Here is a 27,601-nt window from a genome sequence, read left to right as displayed (position 1 = left end):
CTCCAAAATGACTACCATTCTTATCTCCAACCAGTAATTTATAATTTCTCCTTCCTAATCATTTGCTAACACTTGATCTTATAAAACTTGTAAACATTTTCCAGTCAAATGAATGGAAAATAGTTCAATTTCATTTTATTTCCCTAATTACTAATGAGATTGAACATCTTTTTATATGTTCATTGACTACACGTAATCCTTCTATGAATTATTTGTTAATTTCTTTTTAAATTATTGTATATTGTATTTTTGTTTTTTATTTTTATTTTCATTTGTATTTTTTATTTTTTAAATTTTTTTATTATACTTTAAGTTTTAGGGTACATGTGCACAATGTGCATGTTTGTTACATATGTATCCATGTGCCATGTTGGTGTGCTGCACCCATTAACTCGTCATTTAGCATTAGGTATATCTCCTAATGTTATCCCTCCCCGCTCCCCCCACCCCATGACCGGCCCCAGTGTGTGATGTTCCCCTTCCTGTGTCCACATGTTCTCATTGTTCAATTCCCACCTATGAGTAAGAACATGTGGTGTTTGGTTTTTCGTTCTTGCAATAGTTTGCTGAGAATGATGGTTTCCAGCTTCATCCATGTCCCTACAAAGGACGTTAACTCATCATATTTTATGGCTGCATAGTATTCCATGGTGTATATGTGCCACATTTTCTTAATCCAGTCCATCATTGTTGGACATCTGGGTTGGTTCCAAGTCTTTGCTATTGTGAATAGTGCCGCAATAAACATATGTGTGCATGTGTCTTTATAGCAGCATGATTTGTAATCCTTTGGGTATATACCCAGTAATGGGATGGCTGGGTCAAATGGTATTTCCAGTTCTAGATCCCTGAGGAATCGCCACACTGACTTCCACAATGGTTGAACTAGTTTCCAGTCCCAACAACAGTGTAAAAGTGTTCCCATTTCTCCACATTCTCTCCAGCACCTGTTGTTTCCTGACTTTTTAATGATCACCATTCTAACTGGTGTGAGATGGTATCTCATTGTGGTTTTGATTTGCATTTCTCTAATGGCCAGTGATGATGAACATTTTTTCATGTATCTTTTGGCTGCATAAATGTCTTCTTTTGAGAATTGTCTGCTCATATCCTTTGCCCAGTTTTTGATGGGATTGTTTGTTTTTTTCTTGTAAATTTGTTTGAGTTCATTGTAGATTTTGGATATTAGCCCTTTGTCAGATGAATAGATAGCAAAAATTTTCTCCCATTCTGTAGGTTGCCTGTTCACTCTGATGGTAGTTTCTTTTGCTGTGCAGCAGCTCTTGAGTTTAATTAGATCCCATTTGTCAATTTTGGCTTTTGTTGCCATTGCTTTTGCTGTTTTAGACATGAAGTCCTTGCCCATGCCTATGTCCTGAATGGTATTGCCTATGTTTTCTTCTAGGGTTTTTATGGTTTTAGGTCTAACATTTAAGTCTTTAATCCACCTTGAATTAATTTTTGTATAAGGTGTAAGGAAGGGATCTAGTTTCAGCTTTCTACATATGGCTAGCCAGTTTTCTCAGCACCATTTATTAAATAGGGAATCCTTTCCCCATTTCTTGTTTTTGTCAAGTTTCTCAAAGATCAGATAGTTGTAGATATGTGCCACTATTTATGAGGGCTCTGTTCTGTTCCATTGGTCTATATCTCTGTTTTGGTACCAGTACCATGCTGTTTTGGTTACTGTAGCCTTGTAGTATAGTTTGAAGTCAGGTAGCGTGAGGCCTCCAGCTTTGTTCTTTTGGACTAGGATTGACTTGGCAATGTGGGTGCTTTTTTGGTTCCATATGAACTTTCAAGTAGTTTTTTCCAATTCTGTGAAGAAAGTCTTTGGTAGCTTAATGGGGATGGCATTGAATCTATAAATTACCTTGGGCAATATGGCCATTTTCAAAATATTGATTCTTCCCACCCATGAGCATGGAGTGTTCTTCCATTTGTTTGTGTCCTCTATTATTTCATTGAGCAGTGGTTTGTAATTCTCCTTGAAGAGGTCCTTCACGTCCCTTGTAAGTTGGATTCCTAGGTATTTTATTTTCTTTGAAGCAATTGTGAATGGGAGTTCACTCATGATTTGGCTCTCTGTTTGTTATGGGTATATAAGAATGCTTGTGATTTTTGCACAATGATTTTGCGTCCTGAGACTTTGCTGAAGTTGCCTATCAGCTTATGGAGATTTTGGGCTGAGATGATGGGGTTTTCTAGATATACAGTCATGTCATCTGCAAGCAGGGACAATTTGACTTCCTCTTTTCCTAATGGAATACCCTTTATTTCCTTCTCCTGCCTGATTGCCCTGGCCAGAACTTCCAACAGTATGTTGAATAGGAGTGGGGAGAGAGGGCATCCCTGTCTTGTGCCAGTTTTCAAAGGGAATGCTTCCAGTTTTTGCCCATTCAGTATGATATTGGCTATGGGTTTGTCATAGATAGCTCTTATTATTTTGAGATACGTCTCATCAATACCTAATTTATTGAGAGTTTTTAGCATGAAGGGTTGTTGAATTTTGTCAAAGGCCTTTTCTGCATCTATTGAGATAATCATGTGGTTTTTGTCGTTGGTTCTGTTTATATGTTGAATTACATTTATTGATTTGCATATGTTGAACCAACCTTGCATCCCAGGCATGAAACTCACTTGATCATGGTGGATAAGCTTTTTGATGTGCTGCTGGATTTGGTTTGCCAGTATTTTATTCAGAATTTTTGCATCGATGTTCATAAGGGATATTGGTCTAAAATTCTCTTTTTTTGTTGGGTCTCTGCCAGGCTTTGGTATCAGGATGATGCTGGCCTCATAAAATGAGTTAGGGAGGATTCCGTCTTTTTCTATTGATTGGAATAGTTTCAGAAGGAATGGTACCAACTCCTCCTTGTACCTCTGCTAGAATTCGGCTGTGAATCCATCTGGTACTGGACTTTTTTTGGTTGGTAAGCTATTAATTATTGCCTCAATTTCAGAGCCTGTTATTGGTCTATTCAGAGATTCAGCCTCTTCCTGGTTTAGTCTTGGGAGGGTGTATGTGTCCAGGAATTTATCCATTTCTCCTAGATTTTCTAGTTTATTTGCATAGAGGTGTTTATAGTATTCTCTGATGCTAGTTTGTATTTCTGTGGGATCAGTGGTGATATCCCCTTTATCATTTTTATTGCATCTATCTGATTCTTCTCTCTTTTTTTCTTTATTAGTCTTGCTAGTGGTCTATCAATTTTGTTGATCTTTTCAAAACACCAGCTCCTGGATTCATTGATTTTTTGAAGGTTTTTTTGTGTCTCTATTTCCTTCAGTTCTGCTCTGATCTTAGTTATTTCTTGACTTCTGCTAGCTTTTGAATGTGTTTGCTCTTGCTTCTCTAGTTCTTTTAATTGTGATGTTAGGGTGTCAATTTTAGATCTTTCCTGCTTTCTCTTGTGGGCATTTAGTGCTATAAATTTCCCTCTACACACTACTTTGAATGTGTCCCAGAGATTCTGTTATGGTGTGTCTTTGTTCTCATTGGTTTCAAAGAACATCTTTATTTCTGCCTTCATTTCATTCTTTACCCAGTAGTCCTTCAGGAGCAGGTTGTTTAGTTTCCATGTAGTTGAGTGGTTTTGAGTGAGTTTCTTAATCCTGAGTTCTAGTTTGAATGCACTGTGGTCTGAGAGACAGTTTGTTATAATTTCTGTTCTTTTACATTTGCTGAGGAGTGCTTTACTTCCAACTATGTAGTGAATTTTGGAATAAGTGCAGTGTGGTGCTGAGAAGAATGTATATTCTGTTGATTTGGGGTGGAGAGTTCTGTAGATGTCTATTAGGTCCACTTTTTGCAGAGCTGAGTTCAATTCCTGGATATCCTTGTTAACTTTCTGTCTCGTTGATCTGTCTAATGTTGACAGTGGGGTGTTAAAGTCTCCCATTATTATTGTGTGGGTGTCTAAGTCTCTCTGTAGGTCTCTAAGGACTTGCTTTATGAATCTGGGTGCTCCTGTATTGGGTGCATATATTTTTAGGATAGTTAGCTCTTCTTGTTGAATTGATCCCTTTACCATTATGTAATGGCCTTCTTTGTCTCTTTTGATCTTTGTTGGTTTAAAGTCTGTTTTATGAGAGGCTAGATTGCAACCCCTGCCTTTTTTTGTTTTCCATTTGCTTGGTAGATCTTCCTCCCTCCCTTTATTTTGAGCCTATATCTGTCTCTGCATGTTAGATGGGTTTCCTGAATACAGCACACTGATGGGTCTTGAGTCTTTATCCAATTTGCCAGACTGTGTCTTTTAATTGGAGCATTTAGCCCATTTACATTTAAGGTTAATATGACTATGTGTGAATTTGATCCTGTCATTATGATGTTAGCTGGCTATTTGGCTCATTAGTTGATGCAGTTTCTTCCTAGCCTCGATGGTCTTTACAGTTTGGCATGTTTTTGCAGTGGCTGGTACAAGTTTTTCCTTTCCATGTTTAGTGCTTCCTTCAGGAGCTCTTTTAGGGCAGGCCTGGTGGTGACAAAATCTCTCAGCATTTGCTTGTCTGTAAAGGATTTTATTTCTCCTTCACTTATGAAGCTTAGTTTGGCTGGATATGAAATTCTGGGTTGAAAATTCTTTTCTTTAAGAATGTTGAATATTGGCCCCCACTCTCTTCTGGCTTGTGGAGTTTCTGTCGAGAGATCAGCTGTTAGTCTGATGGGCTTCCCTTTGTGGGCAACTTGACCTTTCTCTCTGCCTGCCCTTAACATTTTTTCCTTCATTTCAACTGTGGTGAATCTGACAATTATGTGTCTTGGAGTTGCTCTTCTCGAGGAGTATCTTTGTGGCGTTCTCTGTATTTCCTGAATTTGAATGTTGGCCTGCCTTGCTAGATTGGGGAAGTTCTCCTGGATAATATCCTGTATATTGTATTTTTCTTATTGGTTTGTAGGGTTTTAAAAAACACATTCTGAATAGAAATCCTGCATTATATATGCAGCTATTTTTAAATTTTGTTCATGGTATCTTTCATTGTTCACACGTTTTTAATCTTTGGAAATATTAAACTTATCTCCAAGATAACACTTAAAAAACTACTGTGTTTCTTCACATGCTGTTCTCTTCCGCTAGGGAGTGAATTTCTTTAGAGCAGGAGCTGGGTTTTATTCTTCTCCATAGCAACCAGAAAGGAGACTGGATTATTGGTATGTTTATTTTTATTTTTATTTTTTTATTATACTTTAGGTTTTAGGGTACATGTGCACAATGTGCAGGTTTGTTACAGATGTATCCATGTGCCATGTTGTTTTGCTGCACCCAGTAACTCGTCATTTAGCATTAGGTATATCTCCTAATGCTGTCCCTCCCCCTCCCCCCACCCCACAACAGTCCCCGGAGTGTGATGTTCCCCTTCCTGTGTCCATGAGTTCTCATTGTTCAATTCCCTATTGGTAGGTTTTTAGTCAATACTGCTAGCACTGAATTGAGAATGCCTATAGCCCAAAGGGATGACACTGGCTCTTAGAATAAAGAAATGAGTAAAAAAAAAATGGTGAGATTTCTTGTTTTTATCATTTTTACTGAAAATATCATTCTGCCAGCCCAGGAACAGTCACTTTTCAATTTGTTCTTCCTGCTCTTGGCCTCAATCTCCAGCACAGAATTTCCCTCTTTCTACTTTTCTCCCAGAGTTTCTCTGAACAGTGAGGCAACTTCCACATCTTCACTCAGGCCTAGAATTTTTACTGCAGTGGCTTTGAGGTTTAAAGCTGTCCCAACACCCTCCTTTCCCTCCTTACATCTTAGGAAAACACAAACAAAATAGTGAGGAGAACAGAGCTGAGCAAGAAAATCTAGCCAGCTGAGTCTGTATACCACAAACTCTTATCAAATCCTTTGTAGGAAATACACAAAAGGAGCACAAAGCCTTCACGAAGCTCCATTCAGGGACACGGCTGAATAGATTCCCCAAAATGAGGAGGACCTTATATGATTAAACAGAGAAACTGTCATGTTTAAGACAACCTGGCTTCCTTTTTTATCCCATGATACTACATAGTAGTTTCATCACAACTTTACCCAGCTAGGGGGAAAAAAGTGATCTACTCATGTCATGCTGAAGAAACAGAGATTGGAGACAAAGTCAAGAAAACAGCCATGATTTCTGAAGTTTAAGATCTTTTTATTAATAAAAAAGTACAATAATTATACTGAACAAGATTGCTTAGTATCCAAGCACACACCCTGCATGGATGCCATAGTGGAGAGTCTCTGAAGTAGAACAGAGTAATCTCTAAGTGGCCATGCTAACAGAGGCAAATCTTGAGTATCTCCAGGTGCATAACAGACTTGTTTATGAGAGATTGCTCATGATTCTAGCCTCAAAGCCATGCCTCTGGAGCAAGAACTAGTATAAAGTAGAGGAAAAACAAGGTGTTTCTCTAAAGCACTAAAATAATGAGGCACAAACATAAGAGTTACAGTGACTAAAGCTTAATATACTGTCTTATAATTTATTTAAACAAACTAACAATGACAAAAAATCCAGCTGATCCTTTCACTGCAGGCTCCTTTCCCCAACACAAAAAAGAGAACCAGTTTCTGGCACTGCTCACCTGTGTGACTGCCTGTCAAAAAACAGGGATGGACACCACTAGGAACTCTCTTACCCTTTTAATTCTGTGATACAATGAAAACAGCACTGCATACAGCATCGTTATAAAGTAATGTCCAACACAGCTACTTGTAGCGACTCTAGGAAAGGAAGGAGAGCTTTTAACAGTTAACAAAATAGTATCTCTTCCCCTGACCCCACCCCAACACCAGAAAAGGAAATGGAGATTAAAACCAGTGTTTGGAAAACAAAGAAATATCCTGCCACTGGTATAAATCCCATCCTCTTCCAACCCACTCCCACCCCCAACCACCCTACCCAACTTCCCTTCTCCTACCTATACTATTCAGAGTAAAGTAAGTTGGGAAACAGAAAATATAAGTGGTGAAACTGAACTGGCCAAAGCTTAAAGGGCTCTGGAAAATTGCCTTTGTGCTTCTGAGAATGTGACATGGAATGTGGTCCAAGCAGAGTTACAAAGGGGGAAGAATACAGCTTCTGAAGCAATGAATTTTGCCTACCTCTTCCTTTAGGTCCTAATACATTTCAAGTATGGAAACAGATGATAATCCTATTGTTAGTAACAAAGAAGATATAGGGAAAGTGAAAGTAAGAGAATAAATAATATTGCTTCCAGTGGCCACTCTTTAATTATCCTTCTTACTCAAATTTATCTGTTTATCACCTAGGAAGCCTAATCTTCTCTTTTACATAAGGTAAATATAAGGTACTGTAACTATCATTATAACAATGGTTATAATACTTGGTTGTTCACTTAAAGATCTTTCATCATTTTTGCCAAAATCAATTTATGAGAAGCCTCACAACATTCCTGTGAGGTAGATATTGAGATCCCCATTTTGCAAATGGATTAATTGAGGCACAGAGAGGTGATATGACTTGCCTAAGGTCAACCAAGTGAGACCTGGGAAAATACAGAAGAGAGGTAACTCAGGGTATCATCACTGTTGTCAGAGAGCCATATTTAACAGTGAGAAAATATAGTGCTATGTGTTTATTTAAATTTGGCCCACCCAGTTCCTCCTATATCCATCCCTCTATAGTACCTCATACAAGAATTAGCAAACTGTGGAGGATCAGTAACTTCCCTTGGCTTATTTAAGGTTAGGTACATTCTTGATGGTTTGGTTCATGAAAAAAGTTTTTGGGGGCAGGATAGACCCCAGAATCTTGGAACTCAGATCACAGAAATCCCTAATTCCAGAATTTTGCAGACCACTTTGTTTCAAAGAGCTGTTGAAGTTCTAAAAATATTACTATTTTTATGTACATACACACTGTGCTGTAGTTGATAAAGTTGTTTCCCATAGGTATACAGGTTAACAATTCAGATACTGCTATATGTGCACACTGAATTTGAAAAATTAAGTAAATAGATGACAGAGGTTGAGAGCCAGGTTTCTCAGTATTAGTGTGGGAGGCTTCATGTAACTAACAGGAAGAAGCTAGAATGATTCACGTGGTAACAGGTTAGAGTTGAAAACATCAATATGAACTCATGTTTAGCTAAATAAAAATCTGGGTGATTACATATAGAAATATTTATAGAATGTGCATATACATAGGATAGTATACACACATATGTTTCCTTGCTCTGTTAGCTGAGACGCCCTAGAAGCAACAATAGCCCAGTAACAGTGAGCATACCTAATGCCCAGATATTGGTTTCTAATACAATTTTCCAGTAAAAGAAACCAGGACTTCTTGAAGAAATGGCTGATTATAGGAATAGGCCACAAAATATACAAGATGAGCCTGGAACATCTTGCAGTGGCAGAAAGCAAGGACGTGCTAAAAAAAATGATGGGGGTGTGTCAAAAGGACTTGAAAATCACCCAAAAGAGCTCCCAAAGGCCAAAGCTGGAACAATTCGAGCAATAAAATAAAGTAGTAGTATTAGATTATAACTCAAAGTATAAAATAAATACCCATGAGTCCATGCTGATATAAATATTGTATAAATAAATAAATGGGGGAGAAGAGACAATCTCCCTTAGAGAATAATTCCAAATAATTTATGTAAGATACGTGCTCTGAAGGGTGTGGCATATAACTTACCACTCTGGAAGCATGGGCTGCACATAGTGATTTCCTTTCAGAGAGTAGAGTATGGAGGGGAGGAAAAGAGTACAGGGGAGAAACCTGACAACGACTATTTCAGCCAGGTGATCAAGGTTAAACAACAGTGATGAGTCATGTAAATACAGGCATACCTCGTTTTATTGTGCTTCACTTTATTGCACTTTGCTGATATTGCATTTTTTACAAATTAAAAGTTTGTGGCAACCCTGTGACCAACAAGTCTATTGGCACCATTTTTCCAACAGCATGTGCTCACTTCGTGTTTGTGCCAGTAACATTTTAGCAATAAAGTATTTTAAAATAAGGTATGTACATTGTTTTTTAGACATAATGCTATTGCACATTTACCAGACTACAGGATAGTGTAAACATAAAATTTTATATGCACTGGGAAACCAAAAAATTTGTGTGACTTGCTTTATTGTAATATTTGCTTCATTGCAGTGATCTGGAACCAAATCTGCATTGTCTCCAAAGTATGCCTGTGTGATGTGATGAAAATGGCACTTCTCCGTGGTCCTACTCTCAAAAACTCATAACCTCAGTCTAATCATGAGAAAGACAGTTGACAAATCTCCGTTGAGGAAAATCTCTCTCAAAACTGTCAAGATCACTGAAAACAAGGAAAGTCTGAGAAACTGTCACACTCAAAAGGATCCTAAGGAGATATGACTACTAAATGTAATGTGGAATCCTGAACAAGATGCTGCAACAATTTTTTTTTTTTTTTGAGATGGAGTGTCGCTCTGTCATCCGGGCTGGAGTGCAGTGGCATGATCTCGGCTCACTGCAACCTCCGCCTCCCAGGTTCAAGCAATTTTCCTGCCTCAGCCTCTAAAGTAGCTGGGATTACAGGCACCCACCACTACACCTGGCTAATTTTTTGTATTTTTAATAGAGACGGGGTTTCACCATGTTGTCCAGGCTGGTCTCGAACTCCTGACTTCGTGATCCGCCCGTCTCCGCCTCCCAAAGTGCTGGGATTACAGGTGTGAGCCACAGTGCCTGGCCAAAACAATTCTTTAAAAAGGATCTTAGGTAAAAACTAAAGAAACCTGAATAAAGTATGGACTTCAGTTAATAATTTTAACATATCAATGTGTTTCATTAATTGTAACAAATATACCACATACTAATGTGAGATGTTAATAATAGGAGAAACTGGGTGTGCGCTAAATGAGACCTCTCTGTACTAGCTTCCCATTTTTTCTGTAAATCTGAAACTGTTTGAAAATAAAAAGTTTATTTTAAAAGAAGTTAATATCGAAAACCTTTGTCTTGCCCATAATGCACTCTGCCTAATCTACCCAATCAGTTCATACTCTTCACACTCATAGTTTTTCCTCAATTTTACTATAATTATGAAGTTTATGTTCAACTGCTGATCATCAGATAGAGGAATTCTGCTGCAACAAATCCCATAATATTATCCAATCCTATCGATGCCCTAAGCAACTGTCCAGGCTAAAGGTGCTTTGCTATTGTAAACACAACAAATTCAATTGAACCCCAAATGCTATTCAAGAGAGATACATTTTAGTTCCTTTCCACCTCACTGTCTATCTAGCAAAGTTTTATGTGTTTTTGGTAAACTCTGTACTGTGCTATATTTGAATTCCTGTACTCTATAACATTCTGTTAATGAATCCTGAGACACTTCTTAGAGCATATGTAAGTAATTGGAAAGCTTTTATCATTTTTTGGAGAGGAGAGGGAAATGAGAATAGGCTTAAAATTGCTTCTTTACTATAGGCAATTAACAAACATAAAAGCTGTCATTATGTTACAGAAACATTTTTAGATAAAGGCTCAGATGTCAGGGACCCCAATATTTGGGATCCTAATTTGATCAACCTAATTAGTTCAACAAGATATTTGATAACCTTTACTTATAAATAGATCATATGTCTCAATGCAAAAGATTCTGAGGTCTTAGGGGAGCAGTTCAGTTCTGAACTCTGAAAAAAGATTATCAGGATCCAAATTTTGAAGAAAATGAGTAAGCTCAGGCTCTACTGTGAAATACTGCATCAACTACTGAATTATTAGCTTAAACTTGTGTTAGTTCATCTTTACCAATCTGTCTTACAGCTACATTAGAGGTCCCCTTTAACAGACTGGCCCTAGATATCGCCTAGTGCATTAGCAATTACTATGCAAGTTGGGAACGTGTATACCCAAAATCCGGAAAAAGCCCTATCAAAATAACAATGATAACAGTAAAAACCCACGTGTCATTTTGAAAACTACAGGCAGTTCTTGGATTTATGGAGAGTTCATGAGCTAGACAGACATTGCAAGTTAAAATGAGGTAAATAAAATCTAGATATTATAGAAGTGCTAGAAGCATGTGCCTAATGTTATATGGTAATGACCACAAGTACATTTTACTTGCTATTTAATCAGCTGTAAATGATTATTGAGTTCTAAAGTTTTTCTGAAGAATAACATATAAAATTAGACAAATATTTCAACCAATCACGTAAACTTTAATTTGGTTTAATAATGTGATCCTGGCCAAGCGTGATGGCTCACACCTGTAATCCCAGCACTTTGGGAGGCCGAGGTGGGGGCATCACTTGAGGTCAGGAGTTTGAGACCAGCCTGGCCAACATGGCGAAACCCCATCTCTATTAATAATACAAAACTTAGCCAGGCGTGGTGGCACACACCTGTAATCCAAGCTATTTGGGAGGCTGAGGCAGGAGAATCACTTGAACCCAGAAGGCGGAGGTTGCAGTGAGCTGAGATTACGCCACTGCACTCCAGCCTGGGTGACAGAGTGAAACTGTCTCTCAAAAAATAAATAAATAAAATTATGTGATCCCTAGGAGAATAAGCGTGCAGTTGTATAAGGGCTCAAAGAAACATTTGGAGAAAAAAATCTGACCCGTATTTGTCTCATCTGTAAAATATGAGGGATGGGTAGGACTAGATGGTTAACGGAATCCCTTCTTGGTGCTAGAATTCTATAATTTAGTGAGAATGGACAGCCTCAGGAAATAGTAACCTAAAGTATTCAAGCAGGGTTGAAGAGAAAAAGGTGTTGAATATAAAGACAATCTTTAAAAGAGAGGCTGAGTCCAAATTCAAGTGATGCAAAGCCCCCTCCCCCACCCCTGACCCCAGGAAAGGAAATATGCCATGTGGAGGTAGATCTGTGGTCCAGGGCCAGGAACAGAGGATTTTGTACCCCAGGTAATATTATAAAACAATCTGATTGGGCAGCTAAATGAGTATATATTATGCAATCTGCTATCACAGCTAAAATAAATGGCTTAGGTTTTCATAGCAGTTGCAGAACATCAAATTGCTTTTTGTATGTCAGTTTTCATGAAAAGCATCTTATGTTTCATTTGAAACATTGGAACAAATGCCAATAACTCCATGGAGTGAACAACATTCCATTTTTCCAACCCCTTACTTCTGTATAACGTGCCTCTAGTGTGTGATTTCTCATCATGCAATATACTCAATTGCTTCTTTGTGTAAATGAAAAAATAAACAATACAGCCAGCCCCTCAAGACACTGTCTCGACAGCCTGCCATTTGAATGAGGTTTGTGATTAACAGCACTTTTGATATCCTATCCAAGTAAATGAACCCCTCTATTTGTTCTCAGGATCATTCTAGGTCTGTTTGTTCCTGTCACTGCCCAACCTACTCTCCTGGAACATTTTTCTCCTTACTGATATGTCTATGTGTGCTTTGAATATTTGTCCAAATTTAACCTAACAAATAATAATTGTGCAGCAAAATCTTTAATCCTGCAGGAGAAAGTGGAAAAAAGAAAAAGAGGAGGAGAAGGACAAGAACTCCTCATTCCCTTGATGAACTTAAGAAGCAGAAGCACCAGCACTGTCTGAAAACCAAACTTTAAGAAGAAATAGGGTTAGATTTATTAAAACCTTTTGAGTGTGGTATGGGACTCAGCTTATTCACTGGGAATGTGCCTCAAACTCAGAAACCAAATCCCTGTAAATCTTACCAATCAACTACATTGTTATGCTCTTTCCATTTAGGAAGTTAAAAAAGTCATTTAGGACACTATCAAACCACTTTTAGGTACTTATTTAAAAAAAATATGGATAAGAGTTCTAGAAAACAAGAGAAAAATTGGAAAGAATAAAGCAGCGTATGTTTGTTCACAGCCTTGAGTTTGATTCCTGTTTTGTTACTGTAGGAAAAAAGTCCTATTTCAGAGCAGGGGGGATGGGAAGGCAGCCATGGGTGCCACACTGGAATTCAACCCATGTGGAGGTTGAAATAAACGGGTCTGGACAGTGGAGAAGTGAAGGTAGAATATGAAGAGCCCCATGGGAGACCAGCTCTCTTTTCCTCCAGTCTCCTCAACTTGGCTCAGTGGGCTGCTTCAACCCCATATGCAAGCTGAAGTCAAAGAGGAAAAAATTGTCCCGACCTCAGCACACGAACAGGAAAGATACCAGCGCAGCTTCTCTAGTGTGACTTGTGCAGCTCACATGGTGTCATGGCGACGGCGATGCAGGGACAGGTGGTCAGAACGAGAAAAGCTGCGGTTGCAGTCTGTGCACCGAAAAGGCTTGATGCCTGTGTGCTTGCGGAAATGGCGAGTGAGCTCATCTGAGCGAGCAAATTTCCAGGAGCAGCCATCCCAGGTGCATTTATAAGGCTTCTCTCCTAAAAAGGGAATGTGACAAAAAAAAGAGAATCAGAGAGATGATTGGATACTAGAAAGATAATAGAATACATAACTCGTATCAAGGCTTTAGTGAAAAGGTTAGGCAATAACCTTGAAGGCATATGCCTGTAAATCTTTTAAGTTAATTAATTGATTGAGAAGCACTGCATAAATGTGCAACATGATGTTTTGAGACGTATATACATTGTGGAATGGCTAAGTCGAGTTAATTAACATACATATTACCTATATACTTATCTTTTTTTGTGGTAAGAACACTTGAAATCTACTCTCTCATTGATTTTCAATAATACAATACATTGTTACCTACAGGAGTTCTAAAGAAAGGCCAAGATGTTAGAGTGGGAAGCACATAGCCTTTTGTTCAAATAGGCCTTTGTATGATCCGGCTCTACTACAAACTAGCTGTGTGATCTTACATAATTACTTCTCCCTGGCTTGGTCTCTGTTTTCTCAACTCTAAAGGATAAAAATATATCACAAAGTTGTTCAAAACATTTTCTTTTTTAAAGATAGCTAGCAACCAATACAACTGGGATCTAAACTCAGCTCTTTGGCACTTTATAATATCCGTTCCTCTAATATCTCCTACCAAACAGTCTAAAATAGAGCCATATGGCCCGGTACGGTGGCTCATGCCTGTAATCCCAGCACTTTGAGAGGCTGAGGCGGACGGATCATGAGATCAGGATATTGAGACCATCCTGGCTAACACGGTGAAAACCCGTCTCTACTGAAAATGCAAAAAATAAGCTGGGCGTGGTGGCGGGCGCCTGTAGTTCCAGCTACCCAGGAGGCTGAGGCAGGAGAATGGCGTGAACACGGGAGGCAGAGCTTGCAGTGAGCCGAGATTGCGCCACTGCACTCCAGCCTGGGAGAGGGCGAGACTCCCTCTCAAAAAATAAAATAAAATAAAAAAATAAAATAAAATAAAATAAGAGCCATACATATACACAGGATGAATGTGTGATTCACTGGAAAGGGCCCTCAGCTAAGGCTACAGGTCTTTTGTGTAAGGTTAGAAACTCAAGGGCATGTAATGGCATGGGAGGCAGTGTCAGGCCAAACTTTTTGAAATAGCTCCATGCCCAGAATCTTTGGGTTGTATTTGAATTATATATAGGATATGTATACTCAAGATAGAAAGCTAAATGGAAAAAAAGTAGTATAAAAAATTAACGCAGTATGACCCCATTATGGTATATAGATCACACACCATACATTTGTATACTCATAATAAAGCCAATATCAATACGCTTAAATGTACATTATGAGAGAAACTGTTAACAGTGAATGACTTTGTGGAAAGTGAGGACCAGGGATGGTGGGAAGAGAACTTTTCATTTTTACTTTATACCCTTTTGTACTGTTTTAAATGCTTTAAAATCATAATGTTGTATCGTATAATAAAAAATTTAAGAAAGGAAATAAGCTATATGAGCAACAATAAATATTAACTGTGGTTAAGTCTGGGTTGTAGGATTAGGGTAATGTTTGCTTTCTTCTTAATACATTTTTCTGTTTCCCATCTTCTACAACAAGCATGTATTATTTTATAATCAGAAACAAACAATAATGCAGACACAAAAATGCATTGGTATTCTAACAGTCTCTTTCTCTTGGTCTTTTCCCCTTTACTCCCTGTAAATTACCTAGGGCATTTAATTTTATGCTGTTCTAAATTCTGGTGGCAATCTGGCTTGCATAAACTGTTTTCCAACTTACTACACACCACCTACCAGCCCTCCCAAGTGTTTGCTAATTAACTGTATAGTGTTCACATAATGAGCAACAGAATAAAATCCAGTCTGAATCACAGCTTTGGACTATACCCAGGCAAACATTTCGAAAATTAAAGACATCAATTACTGATCATTTCAATATTCAGAAATAGCTGCATTAGCTGCTAAGAAGAATGAGATAAAGCTGGATGTAATGAGATAAAAAGATGGCCAATGAAATGTTATCAAATCAAAAAAGATACTGAACAACCACACACACACATGCTCACGGAGAGTAGGATCTCATTTATGTTTTCTAAATCTTGTGCCTGTCCTTCTCTGTCTCTCTCTCTCTCCAAGGAGGAAAGATCTGGAAGGCTATATAACAAATTGTTAACAGAGGGAAGAAGAATAGGATTTCAGGGGATGTTTAGAGTGTGTAAATGAAATTTTCCCTTTTTGTTCTATGTGATTTTATAGCATCTCCACATCTCCCAACGGCTACATTGCTATCTATACATTTTGTTGTGATCTCTCAAGAATGTCTTCTGAGAATTCCTATATACACCTCAACAAATTGAGGAAAATTTGACTTGTAAAGCAGTGACACCCTGTGGTGATCGGAGCTCATTTCTAGAACACACAAATTATTGTGAAGGAATTCAGCAGTGAGGCCCATTTTCCTATTTCAAAAGCATTTACCCTTGTATTATCATTGAACAAGCTCCTGTTTGTGCCAATGAACATCATACAACACAACTTGTAATCTCCATCAACTTATCATTTGAATTAAAGAACAAAGTATATATGCAGAGAAAGAATTCATAATATAAAGCATATATATTAACTATGTGACAAAGATAGTAAGTGTGACATGGCAGGTGCAGTGGCTCACACCTGTAATCCCAGCACTTTGGGAGGCTGAGGCACATGGATCACCTGAGGTCAGGAGTTCAAGACCAGCCTGGCCAACATAGTGAAACCCCGTCTCTACTAAAAACACAAAAATTAGCCAGGTGTGGTAGTGCGCACCTGTAGTCCCGCTGCTTGGGAGGCTGAGGCATGAGAATTGCTTGAACCCAGGAGGCAGAGGTTGCAGTGAGCTGAGATCACACCACTGTACTCCAGCCTGGGTGACAGAGCAAGACTCTGTTTCAAAAAAATAAATAAGTGTGATATAAGTTCCAGGGCTAGTTAATAACCTCTGGGTTACTGTGAAGGCACAAATATGGAGGTGTGGGTAGGTTTTAGATGAAGAAAGCAACCCAGGCAGCTGGTGGCAAGGTCTTGGCAAGGCAGTGCAGTGAATGGTACATATAGGTTCAGCCATCTTGGAGCATGGAACATCCTTACAAGAGTATTATGAGATGATCCTTATTATAAAAGACAGATGAAAAACTTGGGATTATTTTTAAAAAGAGAATTTGGACTTAAGCATAAAAGGCAATGATATACCCAAGGGGGTGTGTGTGAGAGCAGTCTGTCCTAGGTGTGAGCAATAATGGGGATGCATTGACAATAGAGAACTTTCAAACAATAATAAAACAGACTAAAAGTTAGTCTAAAAGTTAGTCTGTTTAACTCAAGAATGACTTGGTCAAAGTTGTACATTAAAATTATTTACCCATGCTGTATAAGGTGGACTACAATGACTAGGAGCCTACTGGGTAATCTATTTGTCTGGCATATAAAGCTCAAATTAATTTTTCATTGAATTGATGAAAGAATCAATAATAAATATAAGAATAAAACCTAAGGAGGTGACAGCAAGATTGGAATTGAAAGAAAAACATTAATAAAACCTAGCATTTATTGAGTATTCGCCATATGCTGGATACTATTTTAAGTATTTTACACTACTAATATTCCAAGATTGGGAAATTGAAGTAAAGAGGGGTGAAGCAACTTTCAGCAGTGAGTAGCAGATTGAGATGTCAAATCAAGACACTAGTTTCACAATACATAGCCTTAGCCATTATGAATAAAAAGGCTATTCAAAATTAGAAAGAAATAATAGAACTTTAGAAACAAATAACTCGAGACATAAGAGAATATTAATGGCTCATGCCTATAATCCCACCCAATTTGGGAAGCTGAGGTGGGAGGATCACTTGAGTCCAGAAGTTCGAGACCAACCTGGGCAACATAGTGAGACCTTGTTTCTACAAAAAAATAAACAAAATTAGCCAGGTGTGGTGGCATGTGCCTGTAGTCCCAGCTACTCCAGAGGTTGAGGTGGGAGAATTGCTTGAGCCTGGGAGAGCGAGGCTGCAGTGAGTCGAGATTGTGCTACTGCACTCCAGCATTGGAAACAGAGCGAGACTCTGACTTGGGGAAAAAAAAAAGATAATGGTAAGAATCAATGATACATTCAGAGCCTGGGAAGATGGGTGATGCCATTATAAATATACTGGGACTTGACAGTATGAACACAGTATGTTTAATGAGAACTGTTATATCTGTGTTTCCTGCTTTGTATGATTGCAAACTCAGGGGAGATGAAGTGCTGTACTGCATGCCTGGTGTTTGCAGATAAGCAAGAGTCTCATGGCTCTCTGCTGGAAGAATAGCTACCAAAGACAGAGACAGCACTCTCTAGGACCCTTAACAATGAATCACAATCTTTGGAGGGCAATGAATCAGGCATTTCTGTAGCTGCCTCAGTCCCAGGGAAACTGTGGAATACTAGCAATAGAGAAAGGTATACCTAGGTTAGGTACAAAGGTCTAATCCTATAGGGCTTTACCCATTTACTACCTGTGTAACTATTGGCAAATTCTCTAGCTCTATAAATGGCACCTCCATTCACCCAGTCACCCAAAACAGAAACCTTAGAGTCACCAACATCCCCTCAATCATCAATGTACCTCCTTCTCTCCATCCCACTGGCAACGTACTAGTTGGGCTGTCATCATTTTTTGCCTGGATTGCTTCATTAGCCTCTTTGATCTTCCCCCTTCCACTCTTGCACCTCAATGCTTTCTCCATCCACTGCTGCGCTCAATATGTCCTAGCTAAGCTGAACTAGTATCAGTTATTAGAATAAGGCAAGCTTATTCCCATCTCACTAGTTTTGTACTCTGCCTAGCCAAGAATAGTCTTTTGCCATGCTTTTTATATAGCTTGCTCCTTCTCATATGATCACTATTCTCCCTACTTTAAAAAACTTCCTTAGTTACACTAAAAGTTCAGACTTCATCACTATGTATCATATCCATGTAACAAAACTGCACTTGTACCCTTTAAACTTATACAATTGAAAAATAAATGGAGAAGAGGGGCAGAGCAAGGGGGCCAAATAGAATGTTCTACCAATCATGCCCCAACAAGAACACCAATTTCACAACTATCTACACAAAAAAGGACCTTCATAAGAATGAAAGTTGTAAACATGTACCCTAAAACTTAAACTATAATAATAAAAAAAAAGAACGAAAAATCATATGACCACTCACAGTACCTGGTTTTAACTTCATATTGTTTAAAGAAGCACTGAAAGAGGGTAGGAAAGAGTCTTGAATCACCAACACCACCCCTCACCCATCCCTCTGCAGTGCCTACATGGTGTGGAGAGATAATCTGGGTGCTTCAGACAGGGATAGTATAGCACTTGTGAGACACTGCATTAAATTCAGTGCTGCCTTGTCACAACAGAAAGCAAAACTAGGCTGAACTCTGCTGACTCCCACCCATGGAGGGAATGTTTAAACAAGTCAGAGCCAGAGGGGAATCACCCATTCCAGAAGTCAGAACTTGCATTCTGGGAAGACTCACCACTATGAGATAAAGTACTCTGGGGCCTTGAATTAACTTGAAATGCAGTATAGGCCACAAGGACTTCAAGTCTTAGGTGAGTCCTAGTGATGAACTGGGCTCAGAGCCGGTGGACTTGCGGGGAGCATATGACATATTAAGATATCAGTTGGATCAGATAAGACAGTGGTTGCACCACCACTTCCCCAACCCTAGGATGCACAGCTCACAGCTTCAAAAGAGACCCCTTTCTCCCACTTGAGGAGAGGTGAGGGCAGAGTAAAAAGGACTTTGTCTTGCATCTTGGATACAAGCTTAGCCACAGTAGGATAGGGCATCATTCAGAGTCGTGAGGCTTCTTTTCCAGGACCTAGCTCATGGTTGACATTTCTAGACACACCCTGGGCCACAAGGGAAGCTGTTGCTTTGAAGGGAAGAACCCAGTTCTGGCAGGACGAATCACCTACTGACTAAAGAGCCCTTGGTCCCTGAATAACCAGTGGCAAAACTCGGGTAGTACACCATGGGCCTAGGATGAGACTCTGAGACTTGCTGGCTTCAGATGAGACTCAGCACATTCCCAAGCTGTGATGGCTATGGGGAGACACTCCAGCTTAGGAAAGGTGGAAAGAAAAGTAAAGGGGCCTTTGTCTTGAGCCTTAGATACCAATTAGCCACAGAGGGATAGAGTACAAGCAGGATATTGGGGTTTCCAGTTCCAGGATTATGCTCTTGCATGGCATTTCTGGATCTGCCCAGGGCCAGAGGGGAGCCCACTGCCCTCAAGCGTGAGTCCCAGGCCAAGCAGCATTCACGATAAGCTGAATAAAGAGGCCTTGGGCCTTATGGGAACATCAGCAGTAGCCTGGCAGTACTCCCTGTAAGCCTACAGTAGTGGTAGCCAAGGGGTGAGGCTCTTCTGGCTGTGGAAAGTGAAGGGAAGACTGGGAAGAACTGTATCTCATGGTTTGAGTGCCAGTTCAGCCACAGTACAATAGAACACCAGGTGGACTTCTAAGGTTTTTGACTCGAGTTCCTGGCTTCCAGATGGCATCTCTAGACCTACCAAGGGCCTAGGGGAACTCACTGCCCTGAAGGAAAAGACATAGGTACAGCTGGCTTCACCAACGGGTGATTGTAGAGACCCAGGGCCTTGAATGAATATTGGCAATAGCCAGGTAGTGGTTACAGCGGGTCTTGGCTGAAATCTAGTGCTGTATTAGTTTAAGGCCTGACCCAGCACAGTCCCAGTGGTGGTAGCCACAGGGATGCTTGTGTCAACCCACTCGCAGATCTAGGTGGCTCGGAAGAGAGAGAGAGAGACTGTTTGTCTGGGATAAAGTAAAAGAAAAGAACAAGAGTCTCTGCTTGGTAATCCAGAAAATTCTTCTGGATCTTATTCAAGAACATCAAAGTGGAACCTCTACAAGTCTGCAAGAACCATAGGGCTTCTGGGCTTGGGTTCTGCATCCCCTAATGCAGAGATGGCTTAGATCACAACACCCAACCCCTTTGAATATGTGGAAAGACTTCCTGAGAAGGATGAATACAAACCAACCCAGACTGTGAAGACTACAATAAATACCTAACTCTTCAATGCCCAGACACTAATGAACATCTACAAGCATCAAGACGATCCAGGAAAACATGACCAAACCAAATGAAACACATAAGGCACCAGGGACCAATCCTGGAGAGATATGTGTCCATTCAGAAAGAGAATTCAAAATATGTTTTGAGGAAACTCAAAGAAATTCAAGATAATACAGAGAAGGAATTAAGAATCCCATAAGTTAACAAAGAGATTGAAACAATTAAATAGAATAAAGCAGAAGAAAAAATTAGTGAGCTTGAAGACAGCCTATTTGAAAATGCATAGACAGGAGACAAAAGAATAAAAAACAATGAAGCAACAACTATAGGATCCAGAAAGTAGCCTCAAAAAGGCAAATCTAAGAGCTATCGCCTTAAAGAGCAAGTAGATAAAGAGATAGGGGTAGAAATATTCAAAGGGACAATAACACAGAACTTCCCAACCTAGGGAAAGATATTAATATCCAAGTACAAGAAGGTTATAGAACACCAAGCAAATTTAACCCAAAGAAGACCACCTCAAAGCATTTAATAATTAAACTCCCAAAGGTCAAGGATAAAGAAAGGATCCTAAAAGAAGCAAGAGAAAAGAAAGAAATAACATACACTGGAGTTCCAACACCTTTGATGAGACTTTTTAGTAGAAACCTTAAAGGCCAGTATAGAGTGGCATGACATATTTAAGATGCTGAAGGAAAAAAAAACTTTTGCCCTAGAATAGTATATCTGGTGAAAATATCCTTCAAACATGAAGGAGAAACAAAGACTTTCCCAGATGAACAAAAGCTGAGGGATTTCATCAATACCATGCTCATCCTACAAGAAATGCTAAAGGGAGTACTTCAATCAGAAAGAAAAGGACATTAATGAGAAATAAGAAATCATCTGAAGGTACAAAACTCACTGGTAATATTAAGGACAAGGAAAAACACAGAATCAGGAAGAAATCCAAAACCTGAACAGACTAACCAACAAGTAATGAGACAAAAGCCATAATTAAAACTCTCCCAGAAGGTGGAGGTTGCAGTGAGCTGAGATCATGCCACTGCACTCCAGCCTGGGCAACAGAGTGAGACTTGGTTTTGGGGGTGAGGTGCGGGGGCGGGGGGGGGAGGTCTCCCAGGAAGGAAAGCCCAGGACCTGATGGCTTCACTGTCGAATTCTAACAAATATCTAAAGATTAGTTCATATCAATTCTACTGAAACTATTTTGAAAAATAGAACAGGAAGAAATACTCCGAACTCATTCTATGAGACCAGTATTACCCTGATACCAAAACCAGACAAAGACACATAAAAAAATGAAAACCATAGGCCAATATCACTGATGAATATTGATGCAAAAATCCTCAACAAAATACTAGCAACACATTAAAAAGATAATTCATCATGTCCAAATGGGATTTATCCCACAGATGTGGGGATGGTTCAGCATATGTAAATCAATTAATGTGATACATCATATCAACAGAATGAAAAATAAAAACCTTTTGGTCATTTCAATTGATGCTGAAAAAGTATTTGATAAAATTCAACATCTTTTCATAATAAAAATCATCAGAAGACTGGGTATAGGAGAAACATACTTCAACATAATAAAAGTCATTAATTACTGACCCATAAGTATCATACTAAATGGGGAAAAACTGAAATACTTTCCTCTAAGATTGGGAACATGACAAGGATGCCCAATTTCACCTTTATTCAACATAGTACAGGAAGTCCTACCTAGAGGAGTCAGATGAGAAAAGAATTAAAGGGCATCCAAATTGGAAAGGAAAAAGACAAATTATTCTTGTTTGCAGAAGATATAATCTTATATTTGGAAAAACCTAAAGCCTCCAGAAAAAGAGCTATTAGAATTGATAAAAAAAATTAGTAAAGTTATAGGATAAAAAACTGACATACAAAATCCAAAACATTTCTACATGCCAACAGATGAACATTCTGAAAAAAAAATCAAGAAATAATCTCATTTACAATGGCTCCAAATAAAATGAAATACCTAGGAATTAACATAAACAAGAAAATAAATGATCTCTACAATATATACTATAAAACATTGATGATAGAAACTGAAGACAGAAACGAAAGGAAAGATATTTCATGTTCATGGATTGGAAGAATACATTTTGTTAAAATGTTTGTACTACTCAAAGCAATCTACAATTTTAATGCAATCTCTATCAAAATATTAATGACATTCCTCTGCATAAATAGAAAAAAAAAACCCAAAATTTACATGGAACCACAAAAACCCAGAATAACCAAAGCTATCTTAAGCAAAAATAATAAAACTGAAGGAATCACATTATGTGACTTTACATTATACTACAGAGGTACAGCAATCAAAATAGTGTGGTGCTGGCATATAACAGACACACAGATCAGTGGAATGGAATAGAAAACCCAGAGATAAATCTATGCATTTATAGTGAACTCATTTTAGACACAGGTGCTGAGATCATACACTGGGGAATGGACTGTCTCTTCAATAAAGTGTGCTGGGAAAACTGGATATCACAGGTAAAAGAATAAACTAGAGCCCTATATCTCACCATATACAAACATCAAATCAAAATGGATTAAATGCTTATGTCTAAGATCTGAAACTATTACAAGAAAATATTGGGGAAACTCTCCAGGACATTGGACTGGGCGAAGATTTGTTGAGCAATACCCCACAAGCATAGGCAATCAAAGCAAAAATGGACAAATGGGGTGCCATAAGGTTGAAAAAATCTTCTGCACAGCAAAGGAAACAATCAACAAAGTGAAGAGACAACTCACAGAATGGGAGAAAATATTTGCAAACTACCCATCGACAAGGGATTCATAACCAGAACATACAAAGAGTTCAAAAAACTCTATAGGAGAAAAATCTAATAATCCAATTTAAAAATGGGCAAAAGAGCTAAAAAGACATTTATCAAAAGATAAACAGGCATATGAAAAGGTACTCAACATCACTGATAATCAGAGAAATGTAAATCAAAACTACAATGAGATAACATCTCACCTCAGTTAAAATGGCTTTTGTCCAAAATACAGGTAATAACAAATGCTGGTGAGAATGTGGAAAAAAGGGAATCCTCATATACTGTTGGTGGGAATGTAAATTAGTACAATCACTATAGAGAACAATTTGGAGGTTTCTCAGAAAACAAAGTAGAGCTATCATAAGATCCAGTAATCCCACTGCTGGTTATATATCCAAAAGAAAGGAAATCAGTATATCAATGAGATATTTGCACTCTCATGTTTATTGCAGCAGTATTCACAATAGCCAGAATTTGGAAGTAACTGGTGTCCATCGACAGATGAATGGATAAAGAAAATGTGGTGCATATGGGCAAAAGAGCTAAAAAGACATTTATCACTCACCTGTTCATAGCCTCTGGGCAAAACAACTAGGGCTCTGGGTCCTTCTACACAAATTCTAACACAGCAAATGTAACATAGCAGATGTTTACAAGAAAGGAGGGCTTCCTCCTTGTCCAAGGTGTCTAAGTCCCAATTCTGAGCTTGGAAACCACTATGGAGAAGGGGTCTCCAAGGCAAAGGGGACGCAATGATAAATGACAAGCTGCATCTGGCTTCTAGGCAGGTTTCTTTGAATTCCTAGGGTTATAAAAAATTTTTGAACTAGATGCCAACATTCAAAATCAAGGACATTTCACATAATAATCTGGATTTTTTTTTTTGCTTTTCTTTGACAATTAAATTTACTAATACAGTCGTCCCTCAGCATCCATGGGGGATTGATTTCAGAGCCACCTACATTCCCAACCCCACCCATCGGGTGGATAACGAAATCCATGGATGCTTAAGTTCCTGATATAAAATAACATAGCATTTGCATATAATCTATGCACATTCTCTCCTATATTTTAAGTCATCTCTAGACGTACTTATGTTACCTGATACCATGTAAATGCTATGTAAGTAGTTGTTATACTGTATTTTAAAATTGATATTTTTTTATTATTGTATTGTTATTTTTGTTGTTTAAAAAATATTTTTGATTTGTGGTTGGTTGAATCCACAGATGTGGAACCTAAGAATATTGATGGCTGACTACATGGATTTGAGTGGCAGCTCTCCTTCTTCAGATCAGGTATGTGCTGTCCAGCTTGACAGGATCACTACCAGGTCTGCTTTATTTATTTATGTGCACCTTTTTTTAAAATGTGAACAAAGACACGTTAATGGTTAGTGGATTAAAACCTGCTTTAATTTCACATAGTTTAAATTGTTCTTGTGCTTTTCCATGCTTAGTAAAACTTGTGAGACCCTGGTAGTAAGGAAGGGAGTAATGCCTTAATCTTTGCTTAAGTGTTGACTCTGCAATTAGAAAGACTCACAGGTGCTCACTGGGAATGATGACTGTTAAGACACCAGATTTAGTTTAGTGTTTTCCTAGGCCGGTTTTATAAAATCTGCCTTAGAGTAAGGACAAGAAATAGGGATGAAAACCATGAATGGAGCCTAAGCCCACGAGTATAAATGCAACAGTCTTTGTTTCAAGACTTCATTCTCTGTCTCTCAGAAATTTTCTCTCTCTCTCTCTGCCCCTCTCTCTCTTTCGTGTGTGTGTGTGTGTGTGTGTGTCTGTGTGTGTGTGTGTGTGTGTGTGTGTGTGTGTGTGTTGGGGGTGAGATGGGAGTGGGCAGACCTGTATGGATTCTGCGGTGAGCTTTCAGGTGAGAGCTCTTGGTGTACACTTTGCTGCATCCTGCAAAGTCACATTGGTGAATCCGTCTTCTCTTCAAGTCAAGCGACTCTTCTCCCTGCATTTGGGCCATTGCTGCTGGTCTGATCAAAGAAATAGAGATAAAGCCAAACAGTGACTTTAAAGTGAAGGCTAAAAAAATGAATTTACATTCATTGGTGCCACCTCATATCTGCTTTTAATTTATGCGAATTTAATGCTAGGTACCCCCAAAAAGAAATAATTGGAATAGTAAAAACAATTCTGTCAACTAGGCCATTCTGCTCAGTAGGTACAGGTCCTTCAGTAGGTGCTCAGAGAAAGCATGGGAGGTGGTAGTGTTTCCTTCAGTGGTTATGTTCCCAAACAGTGTGAGCATTTCACTTCAATAAGTTTCATTTTCCTGCTTAAAGAAATTTGTTTTTCATACAACAGTTGTTGCTAAACACAAGCCAACTACTTCCAATTAGTTCCAATATTGAAAGACAAAGCTGTTTCAAACTTACAGAGAGAAATGGTACATAACTACACTTTATGAGAAATTTGAAGATTTTTCAAAAGAAAAATTGATGATCTACAGTTAGAACATAGCTCTACCATAACATGCATGTACATGCACATGTGTGCACACAAACTCATATACTTTCACTGGAAAGGCAGTCTCCATATATTTCTTGTCCTCAAATTCTTACTCTTGTGTCTGATCATTAGTTCCACCTATACATATGTGCAAATGTACACACACACACACACACACACACACAAAGACAGACTTGAAGACAAAAAGTACTCACTCTTGCTGTAGTCCCTGCAGACTCTGTAAGGCTGAGGATCCACTCTCAATTGTACTCTCCTCACTGTCACTTGGAATTTCCAGTGGAGACATGGAGGTGGGGTCAACTTTCACTAAAAGCAAAGAAAGGGAGCAGTGTTAGCTAAAGACGTATGTGCCTCTTTAATCATTTTCAGGATTCCCAGTTTGTCCCACCTTAAGAAGTGGCAGCAAGATAGAAAAATAAAGAAAAAAAAACAGGATGAAAGAAGTATATTTGCATGGAAGTAAGAGAATAACATTTTATTTTTTTTTGCATAGCAGGGAACAGAAATGCCTTTAAAGTAAGAGTAGTATGAAGAGTTCTGATACCACTATGAGTGGTATCAAATGAGAGTATCTCTAGGATATGGTCTGGGTATGATTCATCTCTCTATCTCCAGCTACCAGGACAGGGTCTGCTGAAAAGTTAGTTTCAATGTGTGTGTGTGTGTGTGTTGAATTGAACTCACTGAATAGCTCCTGGCTGTCCTAAAATCAAATTCTAGGATTAGTCCAGATGTGAGAACATCAACCTTGGCCTTTGTGCTCCTAAACAGAAATGAGTCAATGAGATGAAACATATACCTACCACCTAGTAGGTGCTTGATACAACCTTCCTTCCCACCTATGTTGAGAGAAGCTGTCAAATATTCCTTATTATCAACCACTGATGTTTCTAATTCCTAACAAAACTCAATCAGGTGGTCAACAGTCTCCTAGACCCAGTGAAACCTTCAAAATTTCTATAGAGAAGAAACTTGGGGGTGGTGATAAGGTGGGGAACAAGTATTTGGTTAAAAGAGTTGTCTCTATACTTTGCATATCATTCACTAAAAAGTTTTAAACATGTATCTTGTGGTGTGCATGTTTGTGCATGTATGTGATATACATGTATTGGTATCCTACAATTTTGTATACATTATAAGAAAACAAACAAAAAGTAGTACGCCATCTCACTTAAGTTAGAGTGACTATTATCAAAAAGACAAAAGACAGTAAGTGGTGGTGTGTATGTGGAGAAAAGGGATCTGGCAATCTCCCTTCTGGGTTATCCATCCAAAGGAAATAAAATCATGTGCCCAAAAGATATCTACATCCCTGTTTAGTGCAGAATTATTCACAATAGCCAAGATGTGGAACCAACCTAAAATATCTATCAACAAATGAATAAATAAACGAAATGTGACATATATATATACAATATAATATTATTCAGCTATAACAAAGAATAAAATCCTGCCATTTGTGAGAGCATAGATGAACCTGGAGGACATTATGTTAAGTGAAATATGCCAGGCACAGAAGGACAAAGAGTGCATGATCTCACTCATATGTGGAATCTAAAAAAGTTAATCTCATGTAAGTAGAGTAGAATGGTAGTTACCAGAGGCTGGGGTGGCTAGTGGGGAGGGGGAGGGGGAGGTGTTGGTCAATTATAGTTATAATTATAGTTAGATAGGAGGAATACATTTCAAGAGATCTATTGTACAGCAAGGCAAGTATAGTTAATGATGATACATTTTATTTATTAAAATTGTAAAGAGAATGGATATTAAGTGCTCTCACCACAAAAATGATAATGAGGTAATGCATTTGTTATTTAGCTAGATTTAACCACTCCACAATGCATATGTACTTCAAAACATCATGCTATAGATGAT

General features: G+C 38.5%; 1 protein-coding gene across 4 annotated transcripts in view; it reads right to left on the bottom strand.

Annotated features, from left to right (window-relative positions):
• Positions 1-6,108: 6,108 nt before the first annotated feature.
• Positions 6,109-27,601, bottom strand: part of KLF8 (KLF transcription factor 8) — a 57,284-nt gene continuing 35,791 nt past the window's right edge. For 3 of the 4 annotated variants that reach the window (XM_055269455.2, XM_055269458.2, XM_055269457.2), the window contains 3 exons: positions 25,921-26,032; positions 25,091-25,230; positions 6,109-13,326 (listed from right to left, as the gene is read on the bottom strand). In XM_055269455.2, coding sequence (XP_055125430.1) covers positions 13,145-13,326; positions 25,091-25,230; positions 25,921-26,032 — 434 coding nt within the window. In that variant the 3' untranslated portion in view covers positions 6,109-13,144. The remainder of the gene's footprint in view (positions 13,327-25,090; positions 25,231-25,920; positions 26,033-27,601) is intronic. The other variant, XM_055269459.2, reaches the window with a different exon arrangement.

This window comes from Symphalangus syndactylus, chromosome X (assembly GCF_028878055.3).
Source record: "Symphalangus syndactylus isolate Jambi chromosome X, NHGRI_mSymSyn1-v2.1_pri, whole genome shotgun sequence".
NCBI lineage: Eukaryota > Metazoa > Chordata > Mammalia > Primates > Hylobatidae > Symphalangus > Symphalangus syndactylus.
This window is presented reverse-complemented; position numbering and strand designations above follow the sequence as displayed.